The 13511-nt window shown below is 45.5% G+C and overlaps 1 protein-coding gene across 2 annotated transcripts; it reads left to right on the top strand.

The window, feature by feature from the left end:
* The first annotated feature begins 240 nt into the window (after positions 1 to 240).
* Positions 241 to 2157, top strand: LOC125528260 (uncharacterized). Of its 2 annotated transcripts, XM_087517644.1 has the most exons (3): positions 241 to 596; positions 1239 to 1319; positions 1755 to 2157. In XM_087517644.1, exons 1-3 carry the CDS (start codon positions 348 to 350, stop codon positions 1845 to 1847), a joined length of 423 nt encoding a protein of 140 aa, XP_087373770.1. In that variant the 5' UTR covers positions 241 to 347; the 3' UTR covers positions 1848 to 2157. The 2 variants fall into 2 exon arrangements, with proteins under 2 accessions (XP_087373770.1, XP_048548711.2); XM_048692754.2 differs by lacking the exon at positions 1239 to 1319 and having other exon boundaries at positions 251 to 596.
* Positions 2158 to 13511: the final 11354 nt, after the last annotated feature.

The following is a 13511-nucleotide window of genomic DNA, read 5'->3' as shown; positions in this document are numbered from 1 at the left end:
GAAGCAACGGGAAAAACCCTGACAAAACCCCGAAGGCGCCGGCGCTGGCCCACCGGTCAGCCTAACGCGCGACGGCGCGAGGGCGCGCGCCCGTCGAAACGGGAAGCCGCGGGCCCCACGCGTCAGTGGGAGGCGGAGGGGAACGGGCCCGCGTGTCAGAGAAGCTGCGCCGTGCCGTCCCTCCGCGGCTTTCTTTCGTGGATGCCAAGCCAGCGCCCGGCTATAAAGCGAGCCCCGCGCCACCATTGCCCAGAGCACCACAAGCTTTCTCCTCCCTCGGCTGGTTGGGTTGGTTGGTTGTAGCGTAGCCTCTGTCCTCTCTCCTCTCGGGGGTTCGGTCGTCGGTGATGGAGAGGAAGGAGGGCGGGGAGAACATGGAGGAGGTGGAGGTGGGCGACGGCGGGAAGAAGCCGGAGGAGGGGACCAAGCCGGCGCCGGTGTGCTTCAAGAAGCCGGCGGGCGAGGACACCGGCATCCTGGAGACCACCAAGGACTACTTCAAGCAGCTCGGGAACACCAGCGCCGACACGCACTGGGACTGCATCAAGAACAGGGTCCGCGCCGCCGGCGAGTACATCTCCAACAAGACCAGCTCGGTAACGCCTCCTCCTTCCCCTCCCCCTGCCCTCCCCTCCTCCTCCTAACGCACGCGCTCCTGCTCTGCCTTGTTCTACTTCTATGCACGTCTGCTTGCTGCTGTTCGATCTTGGCCCGTACCTGTCCCGTGCCTCTGCTCGCTAGATCGTGCGTCTCGTGCCGGTAGGAACACGATAGGAATCTTAGCCCTCTTGCGGATTTCGTCACATGTGTAGTTCCTAGCCGTTTAATTTCGGAATAATTCGTCGCGTGCTGTTACGAAATGTTGCTACTCTTCGTTTCCCCCTTTGTTCCTCGGATCGGAATGCATGTTCTTGTAGCAATCGCTCTGTTTTATTTTCCTGGCAACCACGTTAAATCGCAAGGGAGTTAGTGTAGATGTTGCAGCGATTTTCGCGAGATCTTTTTTGCCTTTTTTCCTGCACGGAGAAGCATCTGGATGATTTTTTTTAGATGGGTGGGTGTGCTTCCGCTCGCCTGATTTTGAGGCTGTGCGGTGAAAACAACCGTGTGATGCTAGTGCAGTGTGGATGAAGTAGCGATCCGCAGATCCTTCCGCACTTATTTTTTCCCCTCGTGCATCTGGATTTTTTTTCTAAGATTGTTATGCTTACCGGCAATTCCTTGTGCGATATATATAGGTGGCGATTGACCTGTGCAGGCATCCGGATTTCTTGATTCTTGCTATCAAAGTTGGGGTGACCTTGCTAGTCGCTGCCTCTGTAAGCATTAGTCAGTCTCTGTCCATGTAGATTTATTTCTGCTGGAGATTGTCTTTTGCAAGATTTCGTCCTGTGTTCAGAAACTTATTCTTGGAATCCAGCATTTTTTGCCGTCAAATGCTTTGTGATCTCTTGAGAAAGCTTGCCGTACTACCTGTTACAGTGACCCACATTTCAGTCATGCGTTGTTTGATTCTGTTCTTAAAGCTGATGCCATCTATTGTAGTTTCTTGCTATACTTCTGTATTTGCTCTGTTAACTCAGAATTCAGATAGAATTTCCCAATTCCGAAGCCTGTCTGCTGCTATGTTCTGATGAATCTGAATAGAAGTATTATGATGGAATCTGAATTCTGACAGCGAATCTGCTACTGTTCTCTGATGCGTCTGGTTGAATCTGATGGCTAACCCGTGGCTGCTTCGTGATGAGTTGCAGGTGTTTGGCAGGCAGAAGGTGGAGCCTGAGGCCAAGGAGGAGACCCGGGGGGCGAAGCCAGAAGCAGCACCGGCGGCAGCTGAGTCTCAGTGAAGGCGTCCTGAGCTCGTGATCGTCTTCCATGAACCAACCTGAAGCTTCATTCACTGAGAGTTGCGAGGTCTTATCAGCCTAAGAGTTTTTCTTTTTCTCTTTGTCCTTGTGTTCGCCTAGTTGGGACATGGTTTGCCTGAGCGATTCCGCATTGTAAGACCCTTTCCTAGCTGTGGATCTTAGTCCGGTTGGTGCCGCCGTCATTTGCGGTGCGTTTTGGTGACATTTGTTTGTCCTATCACCTATGCTTCATTTTGTCGTATGGAATGGAAGATCATATGATCATGCAGCCTACTTCCTGTCGAGTTTAGTTGCTTCAGTGTATCCTTTCAGCACTAAACTGGCTGAGTGTTCCGTTCTGAATGGAGCCTTGGGCTTTGGACTGACAATGCAAAGATTTAATGTATTGATTTGGTAGCCATTCATCACATTCTCCTGCTATGTTTGAAATTAACCTCAACTATTAAGCGTGGGGGATAAAGAAGCACCTCGGGCCAAGAAGCAAGCCTAGAATATATCTGAAAAAGTTTGAAAATGACATAGCCGTTGTCTCATTTTGGCAAATACTTTGGTGGGCAGCAGTGGCGTTTTAGGCAACTGTAGTGATTTTTTTTGGGGGGAACAAAGAAACACACACGTACAATAGCAAATCTGTGAAATGTCTATGATAGGGTAGAATAGTCTTTTTCAACATGGTTAAAAGTTCGTATTCGAAAAAGATTTGTAATGTACGTCCTTCAAAAAGGAGCCGCAACGCGTGGGGCATGTGTTTGGACTCGACCATGGTAATTTAACCATTCAGTATGTAAATGCCCGTATGCCCCATCAAACACCTAGGCATGAGAAGATTCAGGCTATTGTTCATACACGCTCGGCCCAATGGTAGCTACTCTCTTCTTTCCTAAATATATGACGTTTTGGTAGTTCATGTCATACATTTAGGAACGTAGGGAGTACATTCGTGTTGCCTCACATGCATCATTATTTGTCCCCACATGTCCCTACCTCCTCCACCTTTTCCCTCATCCTTCTATTATTTTCCTCCCTCTACTTAACCTTTTCAATTGAATAACCGACCTCCTCTGCAAGCTTCACCTGGCGAATTGAAGCAATGGTCCTGCTGCCATGGTGGCATCCGAGCCTAGTTGGTCTGCGAGGCATCAGCTTTGGGGCTATGCATTGGTCATACCCTTAACTTTTTAAACATCTTGTCTTTGTAGTACATGGATGAGTTACCGACATTGGAAAAAAATCGGGGCCGAACTAGGGTTCTCTGATGTCACCAAACGTACAGTTGATCTCCTTGAACCATCAAAATAGGGCAAGATAACCGTCATGGCAGTGCCAGCCAGGGTGCGTCTAGGGTGTCTAGCTGTTGGCGTACCGACGACGACACAATTAGCGGAACGGGTTTAAGAATTTGTTGTGCTATTCATGTTTGATTTGTATCCCCATTGCTAGAGAAGAACGATTGGGCATGTGCTACCATGGGTTCTTTAATTTTGGGTATGTACGAGGCATATGTAAGATTTTGCGCGCGGGAGGGGGGGAGGGGTAGAGGTACTACTTCCCATTAATACTATGGAGGAAATTGCCTTTTGCAAAGTTTTAAATGGAAGTACACTCCACTTCTATAGTACTCCCCCCGTCTCAAATAAGTGTCTCAACTTTAGAACAAAAGTTAGTACAATGTTGAGACATTTATTTTTAGACAGAGAGAGTATTAGAGAAGGAAATTTGAAACACAGTCGAGTTCTATGATTTAGAGCGATCCACCTTATCCATGTCATTGCCAAGATTACTGCAAGGATTATGATTGTTAAGCCTCTACCCCTTTCATGGCCAGTTCATCTCCAAATGTCAGAGCGCCTTCATCAAGTACACAAGCATCCATGAGAATTCGTATGTTGGAAATTTGGCAAGAAAACTCTGGCTCTTTCATTCCAACTTGACATTAGAAAAGCTTCGATTTAGTGAGATTGGGGGTATTTGCTCTAGTTGCTACAGAAGTGAGGTATTGCTCCAAAAATTAACAAATCTTCATAGTCCCAACAATCTTACCGTCATTCTTTATGGATTTGGGGAGGTCACATGTTAGTTACAAATGCCAAAAAGGGGTTGGTGGTGCACTTAGTTGCCTCGGTATTGTACTCCGAGAGGTTCTTAAAGGGTTTCCAATCATTCACATCCGAGGCCCCCTTTAACATTCTTGAGTCTCCCTTTGATGGTGCACCCTCTCTGTGGTGATTGATTTTTATCCCCTTATATTGGTAAGATTGTCGGAAGGCCGCCAGATGCATCCTGATTAAGTAAGTTCTCAGTCCTATGCGGTTTATCACCTCACATCCATTGCCTTGCCGCGCAACACCCTTCAAGTTATTGTGAAGTTGTTGGAAACTTTTCTTTCGACGGGGACGAAAAAGATGCATGCCAGACAACGTAAGATTAACTCGGTGCTCGTGTGTCTTCCCACACGCCTTGGAGAATTGGGTGTGCTCGGTCTTGAGAAAGTTTTGATAGTTCCGGGTCTGAGATGGTCATGGTTAGAATGGAAAGACCGGCAAGAGTTTGGGTACCACCCCTTACCATTTTGCTAGGATACACCCCAACTACACAAATAGCCGACAATATCACTTGGAAGCTCACTTCGAGTGGCCAATACTGTATGACCTCGTCTAATCATGCACAATTTGCAGGGATTGTTTTCGTGGTCATGAAGCCGGCCATTTGGAGCAATGCCCCCACCCCCCTTTTTTTGTAAATCAACTTCAATGACGGAGTTTGGACCAGCGGTCATCTTTACAAGAAAGGGCTGGCCAAACTGTGGCATTTGTCAGCTTTGGTCGCCTTCAAAGAAAGGGTCGGCCAAATTGTGGCCTTTGTTAGCTTTATACGAGAGCCAAAAATAACCACTCATCTTCTTTTCAAATGTTGTGTCTCTGGGTGCATTTGGGGTTCGCTCTAAGACTGACTTGGCCTAATTCACATGGACATCAGTTTTTGGCACATTCCCCCTCGTCACACATTATTAATCTTTACTAAGTCTGGGATAAATCTATGCAAGCCATTGTTCATGCTCCTGTGTTTGGAGTTATGGAACGAAATAAATGTGTGGGTTTCTAGTAATCATTCATCCTTGCCTTCTATCATAGTTGCAAAGACTAAACGAGGGGCAGTGCCATGCAATGGCGGAGCTATGTATACAGCTTGGGGGCTACCCCCCCCCCCCCCCCCCCCAGCCCAACACAAATCCCTGAAGGTATATATACTTTGTTTTTTCTCCCCTAACATCGCAGTCAAGCTCCGCCATTGGTGCCATGAAGTATCGCCGCCTTCCGGGTCCAAACATGTGAGCTTCATCATGCCACGAGAGCAGCTCTTCGTTTTCTTTTTCCACATCCTTTTTTCGATAAAGTTTTCCTTTTGCCAATGCTTATACATTTTTGCAAACTCCTGAATTAATGAATCGACTCAAAACCGCCGGCCATGCCGAAGAGGTCGAGGACAGATAAAGTGACGGATTTTGTGAAACGGAAGGCCAACGACCATAAGGGAGACAATCCTGCGGAAGTAATCGTCATCACCTTAATCTACATTATGGGTGTATCTGCTATGGGTCTCATTCCTTTCAGGGCCGCACGTAATCGTCATCGTCTAAATCTGCATTATGGCCGTATCTGCGGTGGGTCTCATTCCTTTGAGGGTCTTGGCCTTCATTGCTCGGAGCTGCGACAAAGAGGAAGTGGCGGGTCGGTTTGACCAACTCGCAAACAACGCGGCCTGCGCCTTTATGTGGGCATTCAACAACACTTCTGCTTCGGTATGCCCCCCCCCCCCCCCCCCTAAACACATGGACGTAGTTGCCTTCTATCATAGTTGCAAAGACTAAACAAGAGGCAGTGCCATGCAATGGCGGAGCTATGTATACAACTGGGGGGCTATTGCCAACACAAATCCCTGAAGGAATTTTTTTAGGGGGGCATAATTAGAACAAAGTATTCTTATTAGCCCCCCAAACATCTATACTTTGCTTTTTGCTCCCCTGACATCGCAGTCAATCTCCGCCACTGGTGCCATGGAGTATCGCCGCCTTCCGGGTCCAAACAGGTGAGCTTCATCATGCCACGAGAGCAGCTCTTCGTTTTCTTTTTCCACATCCTTTTTTTTGATAAATTTTCCTCATCTTTCGCCAATGCTTGTACATTTTTGCAAACTCCTGAATTAATGAATTGACTCAAAACCGCCGGCCGTGCCTAACACAAATCCCTGAAGGAATTTTTTTAGAGGGGCATAATTAGAACAAAGTATTCTTATTAGCCCCCCAAACATCTATACTTTGCTTTTTGCTACCCTGACATCGCAGTCAAGGTCTGCCACTGGTGCCATGGAGTATTGTCGCCTTCCGGGTCCAAACACGTGAGCTTCATCATGCCACGAGAGCAGCTCTTCGTTTTCTTTTTCCGCATTCTTTTTTCGATAAAGTTTTCCTCATCTTTTGCCAATGCTTATACATTTTTGCAAACTCCTGAATTAATGAATCGGCTCAAAACCGTCGGCCATGCCGAAGAGGTCGAGGATAGATAAAGTGACGGATTTTGTGAAACGGAAGGCCAATGACCATAAGGGAGACAATCATCATCGTCTTAATCTGCATTATGGGCGTATCTGCGATGGGTCTCATTCCTTTAAGGGTCGTAGGTAATCGTCATTGTCTTAATCTGCATTATGGTCGTATCTGCGGTGGGTCTCATTCCTTTGAGGGTCTTGGCCTTCATTGCTCGGAGCTGCAGCAAAGAGGAAGTGGCGGGTCGGTTTGACCAACTGGCAGACCACGCCGCATGCTCCTTTGTGTGGGCATTCAACAACACTGAGATCTATGTTCGGCAACGACGACGCCGGCGGGGGCGCCAACAGGGTGAACACCAACATACAAATCTCATGTTGCACGGGCAGGAACATGGCGAGCGGCAACCAGTTTCAGGGTTCCCCCTAATATGAGCTAGAGATCTGAGTACATGAAGTACTACTATGCGATTTCTTCTAGCATTCTTGTTCTTGGTGTATGAAGACTACGCACTTTTTAGTTTACTACTACGTACGAAATTGAACGCAGAACAGATAAGCTGAGTGACAGTTTCGTCGGGTTGATTGTAGCGGTGGTTTTACTTTCTAATGGAGTGAAAAGTGCACCTCTTATCAGAGTTAGCCTCCAGATTGAAAGAAAGATGTATAATTTTATCAAGTGAGTGGGAATAATACTCTATTAGCCTGTTAGATACCAAGTGAGTTCAGAACATACACGCACATACTCATATACACATGCAACGGAGGTTCATTCCAAGTTTCCAACAGTTGATTAATTCATTGGCTGCCGAACAGAAAAAAATGATAGGCAAATACATTTCTAGACCTTCGGAGGAACGGAGATGACGATGTTAACTAAGAGATTGATATTTGTCACTTGTAAGAATTATATGTGGTGATATTTACAGCTGATATATACTACTCATTTGTCCTTTCAGGACAACAACACACAAACTTTAAGTAAAACTTAAGCAATATTAGTGAGTGCATTGTTCTCTCTATAGAGAGTTGTAGGGAAGATCAGAATTATTTGTAAACAATAATGAAGGCATGGTAGAAGCTCCAATGCAGTGTATCATTAATTTGTTAATAAAAAAATTATTCTTGGAAATCTTAAGCTTGATGTACTACTTATTATAGTAACCCACATTTCGTGCTCTGATGATATGTGTTGTAGTAGTAATCTTGTTCTAAATGATAAGGATCCGTTCAAACATCAGTCATTCTTTGGTGGGTTCTGTTCTTATAGCGGCTGCTGCTGCATATGATTTCCGAATCTTGGCATGTGAGCTTTCGCTGTTCTGCTTGTGGTGTCACAACACCCCACATATCTAGTTTGCTCTGGTTACTACTGATGCCATCTATTGTAGTTTCTTACTGTACTTTTGTATTTACTCTGTTAATTCAGAATTCAGATAGGCTTCAGTTGTGGATTCTGTTCTAAATTTCTCAATTCCGATAGCCAATCTGCTGCTGTTTTACTGATGCATCTGAGCATTATGATGGGATCTGATGGCTAACCCGTGGCTGCTTTGTGATGCGTGGCAGGCGTTTGGCAGAAGGTGGAGCCTGAGGTTAAGGAGGAGACCCCGGGGGCGAAGCCAGAAGCAGCAGCGGGGGCAGCCGAGTAGGTCGTGATCGTCTTCCATGAACCTGAAGCTTCTTTCACTGAGTTGCGAGGTCTTATCAGCCTAAGAGTTTTTCTTTTTCGCTTTGTCCTTCTGTTCGCCTAGTTGGGACATGGTTTTCCCAAGCGATTTCGCATTGTAAGACCCGTTCTAGTCATGAATCTTAATCCGGTTGGTGCCGCCGTCATTTGCGGTGCATTTTGGTGACATCTGTTTTGCCATCTGATACGTCTCCGTCGCATCTATAATTTTTGATTGTTCCATGCCAATATTATACAACTTTCATATACTTTTGGCAATTTTTTATATTATTTTTGGGACTAATATATTGATCCAGTGCCCAGTGCCAGTTCCTATTTGTTCCATGTTTTATGTTTCGCAGAATATCCATATCAAACGGAATCCAAACGGGATAAAAATGGACGGAGCTTATTTTTGAAAATATTTGAAAAATTCCGGAAGAAAAATCCATGCGAGACGGTGCCCGAGGTGGCCACCAGGCAGGGGGCGCGCCCCTGACCCTCGTGGGCCACCCGTAAGGTGGTTGATGCCCTTCTTCGGCCGTAAGAAAGCTAATTTTTGGTAAAAAATTACGGCGAAGGTTTCAGGCCAATCGGAGTTACGGATCTCCATATATATACAAAACGGTGAAAGGGCAGCAGAACAGAACGCAGAAACAGAGAGAGACAGAGAGACAGATCCAATCTCAGAGGGGCTCTCGCCCCTCCCATGCCATGGAGGCCAAGGACCAGAGGGGAAACCCTTCTCCCATCTAGGGAGGAGATTAAGGAAGAAGAAGACGAAGGGGGCCCCTCTCCCCTTCTCTTCCGGTGACGCCGGAACGCTGCCGTTGCCATCATCATCATCACCGCGATGTACTCCAACACCTCCGCCATCTTCACCAACATCTCCATAACCTTCCCCCCTCTATCTACAGCGGTCCACTCTCCCGCAACCCACTGTACCCTCTACTTGAACATGGTGCTTTATGCTTCATATTATTATTCAATAATGTGTTGCCATCCTATGATGTCTGAGTGGATTTTTGTTGTCCTATCGGTGGTTGATGAATTGCTATGATTGATTTAATTTGCTTGTGGTTATGTGGCTGTCCTTTGGTGCCCATCATATGAGCGCGCGCGTGGATCACACCCTAGGGTTAGTTGTATGTTGATAAGACTATGTATTGGAGGGTTAGAGTGACAGAAACTTCAACCTAGCATAGAAATTGATGCATACGGGATTGAAGGAGGACCAATATATCTTATGGCTATGGTTGGGTTTTACCTTAATGAACGTTAGTAGTTGCGGACGCTTGCTAATAGTTCCAATCATAAGTGCATAGAATTCCAAGTCAGGGATGACATGCTAGCAGTGGCCTCTCCCACATAATACTTGCTATCGGTCTAGTAAAATAGTCAATTGCTTAGGGACAATTTCACAACTCCTACCACCACTTTTCCACACTCGCTATATTTACTTTATTGCTTCTTTACTTACAACAGCCCCTACTTTTTATTTACTTGCTCTTTATTATCTCGCAAACCTATCCAACAACACCTACAAAGTACTTCTAGTTTCATACTTGTTCTAGGTAAAGCGAACATCAAGCGTGCGTAGAGTTGCATAGGTGGTCGATAGAACTTGAGGGAATATTTGTTCTGCCTTTAGCTCCTCGTTGGGTTCGACACTCTTACTTATCAAAAACTGTTGCGATCCCCTATACTTGTGGGTTATCAAGATCTTTTTCTGGCGGCGTTGCCGGGGAGCAATAGCGTGGGGTGAATATTCTCGTGTGTGCTTGTTTGCTTTATCATTAAGTAATTTTTATTTGCTGTTCTTAGTTGTTCTTTATCTTTAGTTATGGATATGGAACACGAAATACCAAAAAATTTAGGTCTACTTTCTGCTCATGGAGATGGGGAACCTCCTAAAACCCTCGATGCTGGTTATGTGAAAGATATTATGTACTACTTTAATAATCCCGAGAAAACCCCATTCAATTATGTAATGGGAGTAACGTTGGATCAACGTGAATACTTTAGTGGTTACTGCTTGACACAAAAAGGGAAACTATTATGGGATCAAATTCATATGTTGAAGTGGTATGCTAGGCAACTATGCTTGAGATATGATTATACTTGTTGCTCTAGGATGAAGGCTCCACACCTTCCCTTTTTATGTGAATTTAATGATAATAAATCTTTAGCTTCTTATGCTAATGGTATATATGATTACTATGATGTGGAACAAATAGAAAAATTTGTTGCTTTTATGGGTGCTTATGAAATTGAATCTATGTTTAAAGAGTTTGAAGATTTTGATGATTCGGTTTATAGACCTAAAAATTTAGCTATCCTTCAATATTGCTATGAGAATTATGAATACAATTCCGATATTAATGCACCTATTGAGAAAGTCTGCGCTGTCCAGGAAGAGACTAATATTTTGCAGGAATCTATGGAAGAAGAAGTTGATAAAACTGTGAGCCCATTGGATGAAAAAGATGATGAGGAGAGCAAAGAACAAAAGGAGGAAGAGCGGATTAGCTACCCGTGCCCACCTTCTAATGAGAGTAACCCTCCAACTCATACATTGTTTAATTTCCCTTCGTGCTTACCGGAGAATGAATGCTATGATAATTGCTATGATCCCATTGATTCTTTTGAAATATCCCTTTTTGATGATGCTTGCTATGTTTGTGGCCAAGATGCCAATATGAATTATGCTTATGGATATGAGCTTGCTATAGTTCCTTATGTTAAACATGAAATTGTTGCTATTGCACCCACGCATGATAGTCCTATTATCTTTTTGAATTCTCCCAACTACACTATATCAGAGAAGTTTACCCTTATTAAGGATTATATTGATGGGTTGCCTTATACCGTTGCACATGATGATTTTGATAGATATAATATGCATGTGCTTGCTGCTCCTATTTGCAATTATCATGAGAGAGGAACTATATCTCCACCTCTCTATGTTTCCAATACGATAAAATTGCAAGAAACTGTTTATATTATGCATTGGCCTTTACTATGTGTGCATGAATTGTTCTTTTATGACATGCCGATGCAAGGAAGAGAATTAGACTTCGTTGTTGCATGATATATGTTACTTTGTGTTCACTACTAAATTACAAATCATTGTTAATTAAAATTGGCTTTGATATACCTTGGGATCCGGGTGGATTCGTTACTTGAGCACTATATGTTGGGGAACGTTGCAGAAAACAAAAATTTTCCTACGGTTTCACCAAGATCCATCTAGGAGTTCATCTAGCAACGAGTGATTAGATGCATCTACGTACCTTGTAGATCGCGAGCGGAAGCGTTCAAAGAACGGGGATGATGTAGTCGAACATGACGTGATTCAAATCACCGATGATCTTAGCACCGAACGGACGGTGCCTCCGCGTTCAACACACGTACGGAACGGATGACGTCTCCTCCTTTCTTGATCCAGCAAGGGGGGGAGAGGTTGATGAAGATCTAGCAGCACGACGGCGTGGTGGTGGATGCAGGGCGTCACAGTAGCAGGGCTTCGCCTATACTACGAGAGAGATGTAACGGGGAGAGAGGGAGCACCAAAGGCTGAGGTATGAAATCCCTCCTCTCCCCCACTATATATAGGAGGTCCAAAGGGGGGGGTGCGCAGCCTAGGAGATCTAATCTCCTAGGTGCGGCGGCCAGGGGAGGGTTTCCCTCCCCCCCAAGGCACCTCGGGGTGCCTTCCACCACTTGGACTCCTCCGTGATGGAAACCCTAGGCGCATGGGCCTAGTAGGGCTGGTGCCCTTGGCCCATATAGGCCAAGGCGCACCCCCTACAGCCCATGTGGCCCCCCGGGACAGGTGGCCCCACCCGGTGGGCCCCCGGGACCCCTCCGGTGGTCCCGGTACAATACCGATAACCCCGAAACTTGTCCCGATGGCCGAAACAGCACTTCCTATATATAATTCTTTACCTCCGGACCATTCCGGAACTCCTCGTGACGTCCGGGATCTCATCCGGGACTCCGAACAATATTCGGGTTACTGCATATACATATCTTCATAACCCTAGCGTCACCGAACCTTAAGTGTGTAGACCCTACGGGTTCGGGAGACAAGCAGACATGACCGAGACGACTCTCCGGTCAATAACCAACAGCGGGATCTGGATACCCATGATGGCTCCCACATGCTCCACGATGATCTCATCGGATGAACCACGATGTCGAGGATTAATCAACCCCGTATACAATTCCCTTTGTCAATAAGTATGTTACTTGCCCGAGACTCGATCGTCGGTATCCCAATACCTTGTTCAATCTCGTTACCGGCAAGTCACTTTACTCGTACCGTAATGCATGATCCCATGATCAACCACTTGGTCACCTTGAGCTCATAATGATGATGCATTACCAAGTGGGCCCAGTGATACCTCTCCGTTATATGGAGTGACAAATCCCAGTCTCGATCCGTGTCAACCCAACAGACACTTTCGGAGATACCTGTAATGCACCTTTATAGTCACCCAGTTACGTTGTGACGTTTGATACACCCAAAGCACTCCTACGGTATCCGGGAGTTACACGATCTCATGGTCAAAGGAAAAAATGCTTGACATTGGAAAAGCTCTAGCAAACGAACTACACGATCTTTGTGCTATGCTTAGGATTGGGTCTTGTCCATCACATCATTCTCCTAATGATGTGATCCCGTTATCAATGACATCCAATGTCCATAGCCAGGAAACCATGACTATCTGTTGATCAACGAGCTAGTCAACTAGAGGCTTACTAGGGACATATTATGGTCTATGTATTCACAAGTGTATTACGATTTCCGGATAATACAGTTATAGCATGAATAAAGACAATTATCATGATCAAAGAAATATAATAATAATACTTTTATTATTGCCTCTAGGGCATATTTCCAACAGTCTCCCACTTGCACTAGAGTCAATAATCTAGTTACATTGTGATGAATCGAACACCCATGGAATTCTGGTGTTGATCATGTTTTGCCCTAGGGAGAGGTTTAGTCAACGGATCTGCTATATTCAGGTCCGTATGTACTTTACAAATCTCTATGTCTCCATCTTGAACATTTTCACGAATGGAGTTGAAGCGACGCTTGAGGTGCCTTGTCTTCTTGTGAAACCTGGGCTCCTTGGCAAGTGCAATAGCTCCAGTGTTGTCACAAAAGAGTTTGATTGGCCCCAACGCATTGGGTATGACTCCTAGGTCGGTGATGAACTCCTTCACCCATATTGCTTCATGTGCTGCCTCTGAGGCTGCCATGTACTCCGCTTCACATGTAGATCCCGCCACGACGCTCTGCTTGCAGCTGCACCAGCTCACTGCTCCACCATTCAACATATACACGTATCCGGTTTGTGACTTAGAGTCATCCAGATCTGTGTCGAAGCTAGCGTCGACGTAACCCTTTACGACGAGCTCTT

This window comes from Triticum urartu, chromosome 4A (genome assembly GCF_056163025.1).
Source record: "Triticum urartu cultivar PI428250 chromosome 4A, HENAU_Tu73, whole genome shotgun sequence".
NCBI classification, from domain to species: domain Eukaryota; kingdom Viridiplantae; phylum Streptophyta; class Magnoliopsida; order Poales; family Poaceae; genus Triticum; species Triticum urartu.
Note: the sequence above shows the minus strand (reverse complement) of the source record. Positions and strands in the feature narration are given on the sequence as shown.